This window comes from Chionomys nivalis, chromosome 21 (assembly GCF_950005125.1).
Source record: "Chionomys nivalis chromosome 21, mChiNiv1.1, whole genome shotgun sequence".
NCBI classification, from domain to species: domain Eukaryota; kingdom Metazoa; phylum Chordata; class Mammalia; order Rodentia; family Cricetidae; genus Chionomys; species Chionomys nivalis.
This window is the reverse complement of record NC_080106.1, coordinates 41,895,810-41,913,996: the sequence shown is the minus strand read 5'-3', so window position 1 is coordinate 41,913,996 and position 18,187 is coordinate 41,895,810. Positions and strand designations below refer to the sequence as shown.

Below are 18,187 nucleotides of genomic sequence, written 5' to 3'. Positions count from 1 at the left end.
GGAGGCCTTCCCCAGAGCAGGGTGAGTTTCTTTGGTCCTTTTTCACCCTACAGAAGGTCTGTGACTAGCCTGAGTCCCCACTGGCTGTATGCCTAGGAGGCGATGGCAGGATATAGGGAGCCGGGAAGGCATGGAGTGAAGATGAGTTTGTTGCATTCTGTCGTCATAAACAGTGAAATAGTGGCAGTTAACTGTTTTGTTTTGGTTTTCTTGAGACAGGGTTTCTCTGTGTAGCCCTGGCTGTCCTTCAAACTCAGAGATCCTCCTGCCTCGGCCTCCAGAGTGCGCCACCACGCCCGGCCATAGCACTGTGTAGACACCGGAGTCAAGCCCTAGTCCTGGTCGACTCGGACCCGGACTCGATCTCATATCACCGGCGCGCCATCTTGTCTCAGGGGTGACACAAATGTTGACAGCCTTCGCTACAGTCTCCCCGACCGCCGTCCTCAGAGTCGGGAATCGCTCAGGGTAGCTCCCGGAAAAGCCGCCAGAGCTGCCAGCGCCACTCTTCCGCTTTCTGCTTTTCTCGCTGTGTAGGACTGAGATTTCCACAGTTCTCCGGCCCAGCCACGACATTAGCCAATTACAGTTCGGGAGCCTGCTTACGCCCGCCCCCTGATCGCCCGTCAATCACCGCGGGAGCTAGTACCGGTCTTCCTACGGTCTTAAGTGAGAGTCGCGCGCCACCGTTCGGCCGTTGGCGGTGCTGACCTCTAGGGGGCGTGTCTACCGGAAGAGCAGAATGAGGGGGCGGGCCAGGCCGGTGCGGTAACCTTTGTGATTGGACGAGAGAAGTTCCGCGATCTAACTCCGCCCACCCCGGAGCGAGCTATTCGAGTCGGAGACGCTAGGGATTGGTTCCGGATGGACACTTTACGAAGCTAGGAGATTTATCATTCCGCCTTCCGTGTACCGTGAAGAGGGAGCTTCTCTGATTGGTCTGGGGGGTCGAGGCGCGCGCCGGAAGACGCCCCAGGATTGGCTGGCGGTGCTCTCGCGCCGTCACAGTTCTTTAGCGGCGATTGGCTGGAGGGTGGAGTCGGCTATTTGAAGGCCGCGCGCGGACCCCAGAAGCTCTTTAGAGAGAAGAGTTGGAGTCACGGCGAGGACGCTGCCTTGCCGATCTCTGCCCGAGTCGCCATTGCCTCCGCAGGACACCGAAGAAGGCTCCGCTGCAGCTGCGGTCCCCTGGCGAGGTGATGGCCAAGGTGTCGGTGCTGAATGTGGCTGTGCTGGAGAACCCGAGTCCTTTCCACAGCCCCTTCCGGTTCGAGATCAGCTTCGAGTGCAGTGAGGCCCTGTCTGACGGTGAGGCTGAGCCTATGCAGGCGACCCCAAGCCCTGCTGCCCTCGTTCTTGCCACTCCCAGTCTCCCTTTGGCGATACGCCTCCATGGCCCCAACGCCGACGTCTCGGTGGGCGTGACACCCCTGTCCTGCACTGCTCGTCCTTGGCACTTTTTCTTTGTAGCGGTGTCAGCGTCCGTTTAACCTGTGGAGACCGCAGCCTCGTCTTCCTCCCTATGTCTAGGCTCCAGTTTCATGCCGGTTTCCCCCATCTGTCCTCTCCGATGGAAACCCAACCTCGAGTACCCGCCTTCCCTTTTCCTCCAGACCACATAGACCCTCCTCTTGTCACCTTGTCTGCCCATGGCCAAACCTCCTCCACCCCGTTTGTCTCCCCGCAATACCCTCCCCAGACAACTCCAGATTAGTCCCCAGCAACTGCTGTTGCTGAGACCGGGGCGTCCTCTTAGGTTAGTCCCAAATCCCAGAGACGGGAGTTTCTGGCTCCGGTCTTTGCGGGTAACTTGGTCTCCCAGCTCCTGTGATGGGATTGAGTGAACACTCAGGTAAGAGGTGCCACAGCCAGGCAGCCCTCTGCCAGCTTCTGAGTTTTCTACCAGCTTCCAGCTGACTCAAGAAATCCCTCCTCCCTTTTGATGAGCAGACCTGGTCTGGGGAGTGGGTGGACTGGCCAAACAGGGATGGGGGTCCAACTTCAGTCGGCTGGGGAGCGGTCACTGGCTTTTGTGAATCTTTACAGAATGACTTAATTCATCTGCGGGACATGAAGGTAGACATGGCTGTCATCTCCCAGATGAGAGGACAAGGGCCCCAAAGAGCAGAGGACCTCTCAGATGAGTGTGAACACATAAGCCATGAGGTCCCTTTGGAGTCTCAGCTCCACAGCAAGGCGCATCCTGCTTCCAGGAGGAAGCACTCCAGTGATTCTGCTGAGGGTTGAAGAGATGCAGCTGAGGAGAGAGCTCGGAGAGGCTAGGTTGTGGCCACCAGGCCTCAGGACAGCTGCTGGGTGGTGTTCAGACGAACCCAGCCACTCCTGTTAGCTTAAAGCTGCTGTCGGGTGGGCCTGGGGTGGGCCAGTGGCCAGTCTCTCTCTAGTTTCCCCTAAGGTTAAAGGACTCTGCTTGTGACTAACCATAGAATAAACTGGGTTAGCCGGGCGGTGGTGGCGCATGCCTTTAATCCCAGCACTCGGGAGGCAGAGGCAGGCGGATCTCTGTGAGTTCGAGACCAGCCTGGTCTACAAGAGCTAGTTTCAGGACAGACTCCACAACCACAGGGAAAACCAAAAAAAAAAAAAAAAAAAAAAAGAATAAACTGGGTTAAATCCTTGTCCGGACAAGGCAGGGTGTAAATAAATAAATAAAAGGTAGAGTAACAATGTGGAATAAGATTTATTTGAAAGCCATGAAGAGACACGTTAGGGGGTCACAGTTCCCAGATGCCGAGAGAGCAGGTTTCAGGCAGCCTGAGTGTGTTCTTTGCATTTAAAAATGGTTGCATGGTCATTACCTAGTATTACTTTGCTTCTTATTTATAAGATTAGAACACCAAGGCTAAAGTCAGCCTGCTAGTCATGTTTTAATAGGAGCAGGGTGGTTTATCTACGTAAGCCAGACAGTGAGGAGAAATGTCACCATTGAAGTTTGGTTCTGAGTTCAGATCGATTTTTTTTAGATTTATTTTTTGAATTTAATTTGCCTGTGGGTGTGGGCCAGAGACACATCAGATGGTCTTTCTCAACTGCTCTTCAATTTGTGAGTGTGTTTTGTCTACATATATTTATGGCACCACTTGAGTGCCTGGAACCCAGAGAGTTCAGAGGAAAGAACTGAGTGTTCTGGAACTGGAGTTAGAGATTTGGGGAGTCACCATACAGGTGTTGGGCATTATGCCTGGCCTCTAAGAGAGCAGCTAGTGCTCGCACCCCATGGGGTGTCTCTCCAGCTCTGTTCTACCTCTTTTAGAGACAGGGTCTCTACAAAACCTGGAGCTCCAATATTGCTAGGCTGGCTGCCTAGTGAACCAGGGATCCACCATCTCTTCCTCCTTGGTAGTGGCGTTTTCTTTTCTTTTGTATTTTGAAACAGGATCTCACTACGTAGTTCTGGCTGGCCTTGAGCTTGTTATAAGACCAAGCTTCCTTGAACCCAAAGATCTTCAGTCTGCTTGTCTCTGCCTCCCCAGTGCTGGAATTAAAGGCATGTACCACACCTGACCTCTTTCCAGTTTGGGGTGAATGTGTGTGTGTTGGGGGTGGTATGTACATGGGAGCCCCTGGAAGGCAGAGTCATCTGATTCTCTAATGATAGTTTGAGCCTCCTGACACAGTTGTTGGGAATCAAGTCAGGGTTTTTAAAAGCAATACTGGATTTAAACCTTGAGCTATTTCTTTCTCTGTCTGTCTCTGTGTTTCTGTCTCTCTCATTTGTTTTTTGGTTTTTTTGAGACAGGGTTTATTTGTAACTTTGGAGCCTATCCTGGAACTAGCTCTTGTAGACCAGACTGGCCTTGAACTCACAGAGATCTGCCTGCCTCTACCTCCTGAGTGCTGGTATTTTAAAGGTGTGTGCCAACACTGCCCAGCTCTAAGGGCTGTTGTCCCTGGCACCCTAAATTAAAGTTCTTAGGCTTTCATAGAAAATATTTTATCTGTTGAGACATCTAGCCAGATCCCACATCCCTTATCTTTCCTTCAGTCCTAAAAATGAAAGAAAACATTTACTTGTAGGTCTTTTTTGTTTGTGTATTTTGTGTGCATGTATGTATGTATACTATATGCACACCTAGTTCCTGCAGAGACCAGAAGAGGGTATAAGATTTCCTGAACTGGAAATAGAGACAGTTGTGAGCTACCATGTGGGTCTGGGAATCAAACTTAAGTCCTCTGTAAGAGTAGCAAGTGTTCTTTTTTTTTTTTATTGATATTTATTGAGCTCTACATTTTTCTCTGCTCCCCTTCCTGCCTCCCCTCCTCCCTTCAGTCCTTCCCCCCAAGGTCTCCATGCTCCCAATTTACTCAGGAGATCTTGTCTTTTTCTACTTTCTACTTCCCATGTAGATTAGATCTATGTAAGTCTCTCTTAGTGTCCACATTGTTGTCTAAATTCTCCGGGATTGTTGTTTTTAGGCTGTCTCCTTTGCTTTATGTTTAAAAACCACTTTGAGTGAGTATATGTGATAATTGTCTTTCTGTGTCTGGTTTACCTCACTCAAAATAATGTTTTCTAGCTCCATCCATTTTCCTGCAAAATTCAAGATGTTATTTTTTTTTCTGCTGTGTAGTACTCCATTGTGTAAATATACCACATTTTCCTTATCCATTCTTCGATCGAGGGGCATTTAGGCTGTTTTAGGTTCTGGCTATGACAAACAAAGCTGCTATGAACATAGTTGAGCACATGTCCTTGTGACACAATTGAGCATCCTTTGGATATATACCCAAAAGTGGTATTACTGGGTCTTGAAGGTGGTTTCCTAATTTTCTGAGAAATCACCACACTGACATCCAAAGGGGTTGTACCAGCTTGCATTCCCACCAACAATGCAGAAGTGTTCCCTTTACCCCACAACCTCTCCAGCATAAGTTGTCATTAGTGTTTCTGATCTTGGCCATTCTTACAGGTGTAAGATGGAATCTCAGAGTTGTTTTGATTTGCATTTCTCTGATGACTAAGATGTTGAACATTTCCTTACGTGTCTTTCAGCCATTTTAGATTCCTCTGTTGAGAGTTCTCTGTTTAGGTCTGTACTCCATTTTTTTTTTTTTATTGGATTATGTGATCTTTGGTGTCCACATTCTTGAGTTTTTTGTATATTTTGGAGATCAGACCTCTGTCTGATGTGGGGTTAGTGAAGATCTTTTCCCATTCTGTAGGCTGTCATTTTGTTTTGTTGACCATGTCCTTTGCTTTACAGAAGCTTTTCAGTTTCAGGAGGTCTCATTTATTAATTGTTTCTCTCAGTGTCTGTACTGCTGGGGTTCTATTTAGGAAGTGGTTCCTGTGCCAATGCATTCAGGTGTACTTTCCACTTTCTTTTCTATGAGGTTCAGTGTGGCTGGCTTTATGTTAAGGTCTTTGATCCATCTGGACTTGAGTAGCAAGTGTTCTTAAATGCTGAGTCCTACTTGTAACATTTTTTGTTGTTGTTTGTTTGTTTCCTTTTTAAAAAAATTTTTTTATTTAGGGGGTAAGAGTCCTTTGTGTGGCATCTCTTGTTTTTGTCTAGAAATCAAACCCTGGACTACACACATGCTAAACAGTGGCTTTGCCATTAAGATGTGCTGCCAGCCCAACAGTCTAGTTTAGAAGTAGAACATATTAGGAATGACCATAGAATTTCTTGTCAGCCAGGACCCTTTGAAAAGATAGAGGTGGATGCTTCCCCCCAAGTTATGCTGATGGTTCTGTTCCTCACACTCTGGCCTCCTTTCTATGGGTTGTGCAGTTGTTTCCTCGCATTTTGTCACTGTCTGCCGACACCTGACAGATTCCCTCAGCCCTGGTTAGCTAACCTTCATTTCCAAAAGCCCCAAGCCCTGTGCTTGCCTCTGTTCAGCATCTGAAAGAAAAGGGTTCAGATCTACATTTAGTGGGTTTGGCCCAGCTTCTCTCTTTTTCAACTGAAAATTTCAATAGGCACCAGTTGAAAGAAGCCAGACTTTGTGCCCCAAAGTTGATCTTTATGATGGTGGCACATGCCTTTAATCCCAGCACTCGGGAGGCAGAGGCAGGCGGATCTCTGGGAGTTCGAGGCCAGCCTGGTCTACAAGAGCTAGTTCCGGGACAGGCACCAAAGCTACAGAGAAACCCTGTCTCGAAAAACCAAAAGAGAGAGAGAGAGAGAGAGAGAGAGAGAGAGAGAGAGAGAGAGAGAGAGAGAGAGAGAGAGAGAGAGGAGAGGAGAGAGAGAGAGAGGAGAGAATAGTGTGCACAGGTCTCAAAGAAGCAGGAAGGATGGCACTTTACCTGTAATCCCAGCGCTTAGGGGTGAGGTGGGAAGGAGGCTTGGGAGTTCAAGGTCAACGTTAGCTTCACAGCAAGTTCCACATCAGCCTGCGCTACCTGAAACTGTCTCAAGAAAGAAAGAAAGCAAAGAAGGCTAGAGTATAGTGGTGAACATCTTTAATCCCAGCACTCAGGAATCAGAGGAAGGTGGATTGCCAAAGCCACACATTGAGACCCTGTTTCAAGAAACAAAGTAAAACAAAGGAGGGGAAAGAAAGGAATGGTCTGAGGGTAGGTCATTCATGAAATGTTTGTTTAGTATGTATGAAACTGGATTCTGTCCCCAGTACTGTGTGAAACAAGCTCAGCTAATCTATGATCATTTCGACATGTCTTTTGTAATGTTTTCAACTTTGGTTTTGTTTTCCCAAATAGTAAAAGGTGTATCTTAACAGGGTCATTATAAACTTAGGGCATCAAAACAATTGGGCTACAGAAATGGCTCAGTGGGTAAATATTGTGGAGACAATAGAATCTCCAAAAGCTCTCTGTCTATACTGACATGCACCACACTTAACTGTTGTCCTTTTATCTATATAGACCTCATGGCTTGGGCACACCCACATTCACATGCATGTAAATGCATCACATACATATTAAAAAACAAAAATAGTGGATACTTTTAATCCCAGTACCTGAGAGGGAGAAGCAAGAGGATCTTTGTGAATTCAAGGCCAGCTTGTTTTATACTGTTGGATCTTGTCTCAAAAAGAAAAAAACAATCCAATCCTGTGTTTTGGTCAGTATAAGGTTATACTGTATGAGTGACTGGTGATTCACACCTCCTTTTGAAGAAATCGTCTTCACCATTGGCTTCAGAGGCTCTTCAGGTCCCAGTACCCACAGATGCTCAAGATTCTTCTACAAAACGGTGTAGTGTTTGCTTATAACCGCACATACACAGAGTCTCCCATAGACGTTTATTAGTATGCTTTCTTGTTTTTTTTGTTTTGTTTTGTTTTTTGTTTTTGGGCAGGGTCTATTAAGCCTAAGTTGATCTTGAACTTAATGTGTAACAGGAGTCTAGTCTTGAGTTCTGGATCCTCCTACCTGCATCTCCAAAATGCTTGGGCTTCAGGTGTGTGTCACAACAACCAGCCCCGCCCCCCATAGACTACTGTTCATCTACAAGGGACTTTTTTCTTTTTCCATTTTTTAGGGGAGGCAAGTAGACAGGTTGTGAACACTGGAGTTCCTAGGTTGATGTCAGCAATAATCTTCAGTTGTTCTTTTCTCTTATTCATCGAGACAGTGTCCTTCAATCCCAGTGCTTGATGGTGTAACTAACCTTACTAGCCTGCTCATTATAGGGGTCTCCTATGCCCACCTACCAAGGATGGAGTTAAATAGGGGGCCCCATGCCCTTTTCATGTGCTTACACAGAAAGCACTGCAATTACTGAGCCGTTATTCTTAGTGTCAGTGCTGTAGAAATAACAGTTATACTATGTTTTTTTTTAAAGATTTATTTATTCATTTATTATGTATACAGTGTTTTGTCTGCATGTGCATCTGCAGGCCAGAAGAAGGCACCAGATCTCATTACAGATGGTTGTGAGCCACCATGTGGTTGCTGGGAATTGAACTCAGGACCTCTGGAAGAACAGCCAGTGTTCTTAACCGCTGAGCCATCTCTCCAGCCCTTTTTTTGTTTTTTTAAGAGAATAAATGAAACGCCTTTAATTCCAGCACTCGAGAGGCAGAGGCAGGTAGATCTCTTGAGTTCCAGGTCTGGTAGGGATATGTAGTGTGAGAATAAATGACAGAAAAAGAAAAGTTACATATGTTCATGTTCAGTACAAACTTGTTTTGTGTTTGGGGGTGGAACCCAAGCTTCATAAATGCTGGATGAGCACTACACCTTTGGCCATGCCTCCAGCCCTGGATTGTTTTCTAGTATTTCCTGTCTGTGGTCATTGTTTTGAGCTTATGGTAATAGAGCCTACAGGTGCTAAAAGCTGAGTATATTTTGAAATGAAATCTTAGTTTCTCTGTTGTGTGTGTACCTGAGTTTGACTGTTCTGCACTCAGGTAAAAATTGGGGAGGGAGAGTTAGTATAGCCCAAGGGCTCACTGACCGGCCACCAGCCCAGCTGACACAGCAAGATTCAGATTCAATGAGAGATACACATGGGTTCACATTTGTTATCCCAATACTTGGACGGCTTACAGGAATATTGTGAGCTCTGGACCAGTCCACACTACATAGGAAGACCCTGTCATTTGTTCCTTTATTTCTACATTTGTTGTGTTTATGTGTGTGCTAAGGAATGTAGAGGTTAGAGGTCACCTTGCTGGGGTTAGTTCTCTCCTTTCCCCATGTCTTTTCTGGGGATTTAGCTGAATCTTTAGGTTTTGTGGCAAGAGCCTTAACCTTCAGAACCATCTCTTAGGTTCCAACCCCGTCTTTTTTTTTTTTTTTTTTTTTTTTCTTTTTTTTTTTTTTTTGGTTTTTCGAGACAGGGTTTCTCTGTGGCTTTGGAGCCTGTCCTGGAACTAGCTCTTGTAGACCAGGCTGGTCTCGAACTCACAGAGATCCGCCTGCCTCTGCCTCCCGAGTGCTGGGATTAAAGGCGTGCGCCACCACCGCCCGGCTTTTTTTTTTTTTTTTTTAAATAATTTATTTACTTTTATTTCATTTGCATTCGTATTTTGTCTCCATGTATGTCTGTGTGAGGGTGTCCAATCTTGGCATTAGAGACAGTTGTGAGCGGCCATGTGGGTGCTGAGAATTAAATTAAACCCAAGTCCTCTGGAAGAGCAGTCAGTGCTCTTAACCACTGAACCATCTCTCCAGCTGCCCACCCTCCTTTATTTATTTATTTATTTATTTATTTATTTATTTATTTATTTATTTATTTATTTATTGGTTTTTCAAGACAGGGTTTCTCTATGGTTTTGGAGCCTGTCCTGGAACTAGCTCTTGTAGACCAGGCTGATCTCGAACTCACAGAGATCTGCCTGCCTCTGCCTCCCAAGTGCTGGGATTAAAGGCGTGCGCCACCACCGCCCAGCCACCCTTTTTCTTTAAAGCTGTGTCTCACATGCTGAGATTAAAGGCTTGTACTGGTGTGATGCTACCTCTTAAAGAAAGAGAATATAAAATAAAACTTTGTCAAATTTATAATGATTGCAATTTATGGGCTCTTGTTTCAGGCATCTGTTTTTGTAGATGGTTTGATCAACTTTTGACTTTTTGGTCAGTATTTTAAGTGGGCTTTTTGTGAATTCTTGAGTCTGTGTCTGGCCCATGACTTCACTGTCTACTTGCTTTCTGTATATACTACATCTTTTCTTTCAGTAGGTTTCGCCAAAAAGTGTTGACCTAGACTAAGCAAGGTCAAGGTGCCTTGGGGGCACAAAGGACTGTCCTGTGTCAAACTCCTTTTGCCAGCCCTCCTTCCAGCACGTTAACTAACTCTATGAATATATGACTCCATGGGTTTGGGGAAAGGAGCCTGAAGAAAGTAGAGTTTAACAGAGCCATCTTAGCAAGTAAGAGCAAGGGTAGCACACTTTTCTGTCCTTCCAGAAACATTGATTCTTGTCTAAATCCATGGGGCTGGGAGCCTGGCTTAGCCACACAGCATGATTTTGGCAAGTGCAGGCCCTGAGTTTCATCCCCAGTACTGCAAAGAAGGGAATAACTAGGAACAACTAGGAAGATGTTCTGCAGTCAGAAAACTGATTGCTCTTTCAGAGAACACAGTTCAGTTCCCAGTACCCACATGGCGGTTAACCATCTGTACCTCCAGTTCCAACAGACTTGACACAATCTTGTGGCTTTTATGGGCATGAGGCACCAAAGGGTAAGTAGACATGCAAGCAAAACACCCATACATATAAAAAGAAAACAACCTTTGGAAAAGCACACAGGAAAATAAAGCTTAAAAAAATGAAAGGGCATGCTTACTTCAGCACATATACTAAAATTGGAACAATACAGAGATTAGCTTGGCCCGTGCACAGGGATGACACAAAAATTCATGAGCATTCAAAAAAAAAAAGAAAAAGTTATAGCGAAATAAAATTTCCCAGAAATGCTGAGGCCAGAGTTTGAGCACTGGTGAACCACAGGCATGGTGTCACCTAGAAGGACCTAGGTGACAATGTAAAGGGACAAGGGAGTTTATGTATCTAGGAAGGCTTTGTGGCTCAGGTGACAACTTCCACAGTATGATCTAGTGTCAGTGTGCTTCCAGTGCTGGGTGCCTGTGCCACACTGGACCCAAGGCCAAGCAGCTTCCAAGAGCATGCTCCCTGTGAATCTCAGCTTGTGCAACTTTTCCCAGCTGCTGGTGCTAGGGGTTGTGTAATTTCAAAGAGCCTAAAATAAGTTCTGGGTCTGAGGCCAAGCTTCTCTGTACTAGCATGACCTTGGCCCTCCTGCGAGAGGCTGTGGGCACTAGGGTTCGCCTGAGATTAATGGAAGGGTCTCCAGGTACTTTTTCTTTCATCTTTTTTGGGTTTACTCCAGGACTGAGCCCCCTTAATGATGGAGTACGGAACAGTGTTGGAGGGATGCCCTGTCACACGCCATTTGCTGGCAGAGCCTCTGTCCCACAGATGTGCACAAGTAGGCATGAGTTGGTGCCAGACGTGGACAACTCTGGGACAGGTTGGTTCTCCCAGCAGCTTTGCCTTTCTCCTCTGCCACCTGGCTCTCCTGCTGGATTGGAATCTGCCACTCTGCCCTAGTTGTCGAGGGATCTGCTCTACTTGGTGGCACCAGTCCTTCTGTGAAAGAAGATGCTGCTTCCTGTCCAGAGACCAGGGTCCTTGAGTAGCTCAACTCCCTGCTCCTTCCACAAGCCGTAGTCACAGGACTCCTGAGTCAGCCTATGTTATGTGGTTCCTCTCCACTACTGAGAGGCCTGTTTCCCTGGAGGGCCAGAGTCAAGGTCACCTGGTCCAGTTAGGCCCCACAGGGAAAATGTCTCCTTTAAAGCAGAGCTTCACACTTGCTCAAATTCAGGACTGTGGTGCCTGAGCCTACGCCCAGCAAACACACCAGTTCCCTGGACATTCTCATACATTGAGATGTGGCTGAAACTAACAAGAAACCCTTGCCTTGCTCTCCAGCTATTTTCAGTCCTCAACTTCCCAACCCCCCATGTGCTTGCAGACCTGGAGTGGAAGATCATTTATGTGGGCTCAGCTGAGAGTGAGGAATTTGATCAGATCCTAGACTCAGTGCTGGTGGGTCCTGTCCCTGCTGGAAGACATATGTTCATCTTTCAGGTAAGGAAGTTGCACTTTAGCCCTTGATTTCTAGAAATGTTACAGGTTGGAGATGGAGCCCAGGCCCTGACACATACTAGACATGCACTCCCCTACTGAGCCACACCCAAGCCTAGAACCTTCCTTTTTTACCTGAAAGCACACTGGCTTTTGCAGTCAGGTTTAAGTTCAAATCCTAAATTGAACTGGAAATGGTTCCAACTACTCGGGATGCTGAGGCAGGAGGACCACAACTTCAAGGCCTGCCTGAGCCATATATCCTGGTTGACTGCCAGGAGCTGTCTGACCAAAGCAATGCTTCAAAGACCACTACTCAGGATTCACCCCACCTCTGAGTCACAGCTCTTAGTGACTTCTGGGCCACTAATTTGTTATCTGTTCACAGGAGTTGTGTTGTGTACCAAACCCATGAACACAGTCGTGAATATTGAACTATTCCCCTCAAGGATTACGGGGTTTTGTTGTTACTTGCTTATCAGCCAGAGCTAAGCACATATCTATAAGCCCAGCACACAGTTTGGAACCAACCTGGGCTCTGCAGCAAGACCCTGTCTCAAATACCTTGCTAGTAAATGTTGACACATGAGCTCAGCCAGTTGCACTAGCCTATGTCTAAATCACCCAACACAGATGCTCCATAAGCTGCTTTTACACAAGCAGTACTTCATTGCATTTGGGAATCTTATTTATTTTGATTTTTTACTGTATGATGTAAATCTTTACTCATTGATTACATTTTTTTTTTTTTTTTTTTTGGTTTTTCGAGACAGGGTTTCTCTGTGGTTTTGGAGCCTGTCCTGGAACTAGCTCTTGTAGACCAGGCTGGTCTCGAACTCACAGAGATCCGCCTGCCTCTGCCTCCCAAGTGCTGGGATTAAAGGCGTGCGCCACCACTGCCCGGCTCATTGATTACATTTTAAGATATCTCAATAAATCATTTGGCATCAGTGAGTTAAACATTTGCATATATAATGAAGAATCAAGTAAGTACTCAATTTCTACTAAAGGTATAGCTGAGTTTAGTGGTATTTGTTTTTAATCTCAATACATGAAAGGCTGAGGAAGAAAGACTACTTCAGGTCCAAGGCTAGCGTAGGCTACACAGTCAAATGCTGTTAAAAAAATAATTAGGCGAGGTGTGATACACCTTTCATCTGAGCACTCTGGAGGTAGAGGCAGGCACGGGGACGGCCAAGGCTACATAGTGAGGCTTTGCCCAAACAGACAGAATAAAAGGGGGTGTAGTAAAGGTATGATGAATGTAAACTTAGTGTCTGTACTCTGCCCTGGGATTTTGGTAATGTAGCAAAGAAAGGTTCCAGAGGGTTCCATTTATGGTTGCTAAGCTCTATGTTTTTAGACCAAGAGAGAGAAAATCCTGTGGTAGCTGGACTGTGTAGCAGAGCTGTTCACATTCTGACAGACAGAAACCAAGCTCACCATATGAAACTCCTGAATTTTAGCTGTAGGTAGACAGTCAAAGGGTCCTTGTACTCTATATTGAAAGTGGAAGAAAGCCACGTAGCCCCTGGTTTGGTCACATGTTGGAACCTGAGCACTAGGTTTTCCTTTCTCTTTATGTGTCAGTTGTTAGATTTGCAGTTTCTAGTTGTATCAGGTTGGCAGATTTGTAAACACAGAATCAGTGAATATGAAGATGGGCTATGACTTCTAAATGGTACCGTGTCCAGTCCGTTGTTACTATGCTCATTGGCAGGTGCTTAGGATTGCTTAGGTGTAGTGTTTTCATTTGCATCGGTTCTGTACAATATAACTGCTCCCTCACACTGATCTGTGATTCTGTTCTCTGTCACTGGGTTTAGTTATCCTCTCCAGGAGGACTCCTGCCTGGCTTCCTGCGACCAGACCTCCTTTTCTAAACACCGCTCTTACCCAAGCATGCCGGGGTTGCTCCGTATCCACACGACCAGTCAGTCCCCTGTATACCACTTTTTGCCTGAACACCCTGTCTCTTAGTCAAATTCAGTAGTTTTGAATTAATTATTATTGTTATTATTACTGGGACTAAGGACTATGCATACTGAACAATGATGCTGCCAAATTCATGATCTCTTCTTTATAGTCGCCTGTATGATCAGTTTGTCTAGTCCCAGCTCTTTGGTTAGTCTTTGTGTCCTGATTGGCAGTGCTAAAGCCTAGAATGTGTCTCCCCAGGCTGATGCCCCAAACCCATCTCTCATCCCCGAGATGGACGCTGTGGGTGTGACTGTGGTTCTTATCACCTGCACCTACCATGGACAAGAGTTCATTCGTGTGGGCTACTATGTCAACAATGAATACCCAGACCCAGAGCTTCGGGAGAACCCACCCCCAAAGCCAGACTTTTCTCAGGTAAGGCCTGTCTCTGCACCTCCTGCTTCAGACGGGCCAGTTCTTTACAGCTATCTGAGCCAGAGCTAGGATAGAGCAAGTCTTTTCTTGAGGCAAGCCTAACAGAATCAAAGCTAGAGCTAGGGAAGTGGAGTGCACTGTGATCCCACCACCCTGGCCCTCATAAATTAGAGGCCAGCCTCATCTGCATGGGTTCCAGACCAACATAGGCTACATAGTAAGACCCTGTTTCCAGGGGAGCATGGGAGGGAGTGCTGGAGGCCACTAGAGAGAGAACTCAGTGGTTAAGAGCACTGGCTACTCTTAAGATTTGATTTGATTGGTTCTGATTCCTAGCATCCACAGCCATCTTTAATTCTAGTTCCAGGGTATCTATGCCCTCTTCTGACCTACATGGGGATTAGGCACAAATGGAACCAATAGACATTCATACAGTAAAGATATTTAAAAAAAGAAAATCAAGTGAGCCAGAGAGAGGGCTCAGCAGTTAAGAACCTTGCTGTTCTTCAGAGCCCAGATTCAATCCCAGCACCCACATGGTGGCATATCATCTAGCCACCCACGTGGTGGTTCTTACTCCAGTTCTGAGGGATCTGTGCCCTCTTCTGGCCTCCAAAGGCATCAGGCACACACATGGTACATGGACATACATGTAGCCAAACACCCATACACAAAAAACTTTTTATTTTTTTTTTATTTTTTTTATTTTTTATTTTTTTTTGGTTTTTCGAGACAGGGTTTCTCTGTGGTTTTGGAGCCTGTCCTGGAACTAGCTCTTGTAGACCAGGCTGGCCTCGAACTCACAGAGATCTGCCTGCCTCTGCCTCCCGAGTGCTGGGATTAAAGGCGTGCGCCACCACCGCCCGGCTCACAAAAAACTTTTTAAAAAATCATGCTAGGCATGGTAATGCATACCTTTAACCCCAGCATTTGGAAGCAGGCAGATCTCTCTGTGAGTTCCAGACTAGCCCTGTCTACATAGTTGAGACTCTCAAAACAACCCAGAAACAAATGAACAAAGCCAAGCAAAACCAGGACAAGGAAGACCCTGTTCCTACTCCACAGTGTACAAGCATCCTTCGGGCTCAAAGTCTGAGGGAATCCTGGCCTTTTAGGGATAACACTTAGGGACTGACATTCTTCTTCTTGCTCCAGCTTCAGCGAAACATCTTGGCTTCTAATCCCCGGGTGACCCGATTCCATATCAACTGGGACAACAACCCAGACAGGCTGGAGGTCATAGAGAACCAGGACCCCAGTCTGGATTTCGGCCTTCCCTTCAGTTGCACTCCTCTTAAAAGCCTGGGCCTCCCTACCTGCATCCCAGGCCTCCTCCCGGAGAACTCCATGGACTGCATCTGATGGGAGCCAGGCTGGTCCCAGTAGGACCATGGCCAGTCTCCTTGCACACCTGGAGGGGATCTAAGGCCCTCATGCTTGGTCATCTCAAGGATTTGGGGGTCACCAACTGCCTCCAGACTTGTCATCCCCAGGAAAATATGGACCACAATCTCTCACCTCAGGTCCAGAAGAATCATCTCACTCTGACCCACCAGCCTCTAAGAAGCAGGTACTTACTTATATGCTCGTTGTGTTGTTTTTCCTTCTACACTGTCAGTTCCTGTGAGAAGCTCTCTATCACCTGTCTTGAGGCTTGTTGGGCGATGCCTGGCTAGCCTTTGGCCAGAGGCTGTCACTGCTGCCCACTCCAGTTCTTGGGGTCTCAGGCAAGGAATACTGGTTAGAAGGCAGACTCAGTATCACCACATCCTTCCAGGGTGTCTTAGTCATTTAGTCTAACCACTACTAGAGAGCTCCCAAAGGTGAGCTCCCCAGGCCAAGGAGGACTGGTGGGTACTTTGGTCACAGCTACCTTATCATCTCGTGACTGAGCCTGACTTTCTGAGAGGATTACCCTGGGTAGAATAGGTATGTTTGTTGGAGGTCCTGTGTCATGGAGTCATCAGGGTTTACTCTGATGACATGTTCTCATGAGCTACACAGTATTCTGGGAGGCATTTGGCAGACTGACCTGAAAAACTCCTACTCCATCTGCCCCTACCTAAGCCCTGGGCCCCTTGCTGCTACACGGATGCTACTGTGATTGCAGTGTGTATGTTAAAATGCTTTTATATTAAAAGTTTTGTTTGGTTTAAAAATAAAAGCACTTCATCTAGATTGCTTCCGCTTTTTATTTATGTTCCCTGCTCCCTGACATGCCTGGAAGACCAGGCTGGACTCGAACTCACAGAGATTCACCTGCCTTTGCCTCTGGAGTGCTGGGATTAAGAGTGTGCAGCACCACACCTGGGGAAAGGTTTTTTTTTTTTTTTTTTTTTTTTTTTTTGAGACAAGGTTTCTCATCATAGCCCTTGCTGTCCCGAACTCATTCTGTAGACCAGGCTGGCCTCGAACTCAGCGATCCACCTGCCTCTGCCTCAAGTACTGGGATTAAAGGTGTGTCCTACCACTCCCACTTAAAACATTTTATTTCTGTGTTTGCCTGTATGTTGTCTGTGTTACCACTTGAGTGCCTGGTATCTGCGGAGGTCAGAAGGACTTTGGAGCCCCTGGAACTAGAGTTATACAGGGTTGTGAATCCCCATGTGGGAGCTGGGAATTGAACCCAAGTCCTCTGGAAGAGCAGGCAGTGCTCTTAAGTCATCTCTAGCCTCTGTAAATTTGTTTTTACATATATGTTGTTTCTTCTTTGGCCTCCTGTCTCTTTCACCGTGTTATGGGTAACCTCTCGTTCTGAAAGTGGCTGGCCCCTCTCCTCTTGCTTATTCCCCTGTTAGTCTCATCCTGTTATACAGTTTGCACCACAAGCTGAGGCTCAAATGTTTTTCTTTGTCCAAGTTGTTTAACTGATGCCCAGTGATCTTTCTTTGACCTTGACCCACAGGCATAGAGCAACATTGCGACCCAAGGACACACAGCGCCACAATTTAGATGATTTCACTTAGCTATGGTGTGACTCCCCAAATCAGAAACGGAGCATTTGGCAGTTCGGCCAGCTCCTATAATCCAGAGAAGCTCTGCTCTATGGCAGGTACTTTTCCCACTGGTAGACTGCAGCTGACCTAGCATCAAGAGTGCATACAGTTGCTGGCTTATAAGTTGGATATGAACTGCCCAGGGAGAGTTAACTCTGTCCCCTCAGCACCTTCCACCCTGGCCACCCTCTACTGCAGAGGTTCTCTGGTAGGGATGTGGATAATTTTGTTTCCCAGAGCACATTTAGCATGTCTGGAGATGGTTTATGTTGCCCCAGGCATCAGGAAAATGAAAGTGTACCAGAATCCAGTGTATTAGGGTGGGGGCTCTGAACACTAACCTAGTGTGCAGGAGACCCCTCCAGCAGAGTGCTCAGGCCCCTGATGTCAGTGGCACAGTGGGACACTGACCATGTTCTGGCAGCGCAGACTTGAAAGAGTAAAATCATTGCTTAGCAGCTGATAAGCATTGTGTTCAACCCCTGCATTGCATAAAAATTAAACTTAAAGAGGATGGCTCCCTGCCTGCCCCCAGAGGGCAAGTTACGCTGGCAATGTCCAGGCAAATGGAGTTTAGTTAAGAGCAAGGAACCAGTCTGATCATTCTTCGTCCATAAAATGGGAGTATGACAGTACCAACGTGCTGAGAACAAGAAGTCATGTACTTGGCCAGTGTCGTTGTTACTACTTTTCAGAGCCCTAGGGCTGGGCCACAGTAAACGGTGGACATTGAGATCCCCCCGCTCCCAGCCTGCCCTCACTTCTGCGTCCAGCATCCTCTTGCAGCTCCGGTTGTGGCGAGAGCAAACGAGGCGAATCCCGAGCTGGCTGGGTCACTGCTGCCCAGCTTCAGGCCTTATGAATGACGCCGAACGGCGCCCGGCGACCTCTGACCCGCGGCGCCAGCCGGCCCCTCCCCCTCTGGCAGGTGGACAAGCCGCTGCGCCCGTCCGCCGTGGCGTCAACCTCCGCTGGCCCGTGGCCGCTGCCGCACTGGGCAGGGGCGGGAGACTGCAGCGCTCACGGTGCCACACGGGCGTGCGCCGGGACCGCCTCCCGCACCTCGCAGCGAGCGCCTGCCGCCCGGCTACCCTCCAGCCGTCGCCCCGCCCGCTGCCCGGGCCGCAGCCTGCGCAGCTGCTCCGCCCTCTCACCCCGAGACTGACACTGACCGGAGCCGCGCGTCTCAGCCAATGGGCAGCCTCGCAGGGCGAGCCCCAAGCCTTGTAGGGCTTCTCGGCCAATCACAGGCGATCGCCCGCCCGACTGTGGCCTCGCGAGCC

At 47.3% G+C, this 18,187-nt stretch overlaps 1 protein-coding gene and 1 pseudogene across 2 annotated transcripts; both read left to right on the top strand.

Annotated features, from left to right (window-relative positions):
- The first annotated feature begins 927 nt into the window (after positions 1-927).
- On the top strand, positions 928-16,012 carry Asf1b (anti-silencing function 1B histone chaperone). 2 transcript variants are annotated; one of them, XM_057753997.1, is made up of 4 exons: positions 928-1,308; positions 11,441-11,556; positions 13,732-13,908; positions 15,064-16,012. In XM_057753997.1, exons 1-4 carry the CDS (start codon positions 1,200-1,202, stop codon positions 15,268-15,270), a joined length of 609 nt encoding a protein of 202 aa, XP_057609980.1. In that variant the 5' UTR covers positions 928-1,199; the 3' UTR covers positions 15,271-16,012. The 2 variants fall into 2 exon arrangements, with proteins under 2 accessions (XP_057609980.1, XP_057609981.1); XM_057753998.1 differs by lacking the exon at positions 928-1,308 and adding an exon at positions 10,727-10,756.
- Positions 10,221-10,321, top strand: LOC130864218 (U6 spliceosomal RNA; annotated as a pseudogene).
- Positions 16,013-18,187: the final 2,175 nt, after the last annotated feature.

Bases quoted from the DNA above. Each gene is read 5' to 3' on its own strand.
- Asf1b (XM_057753997.1), top strand. From the start codon at position 1,200: ATGGCCAAGGTGTCGGTGCTGAATGTGGCTGTGCTGGAGAACCCGAGT. The intron at 1,309-11,440 runs GTGAGGCTGAGC...ATGTGCTTGCAG, and splicing joins CAGTGAGGCCCTGTCTGACG to ACCTGGAGTGGAAGATCATT. The intron at 13,909-15,063 runs GTAAGGCCTGTC...TTCTTGCTCCAG, and splicing joins CAAAGCCAGACTTTTCTCAG to CTTCAGCGAAACATCTTGGC.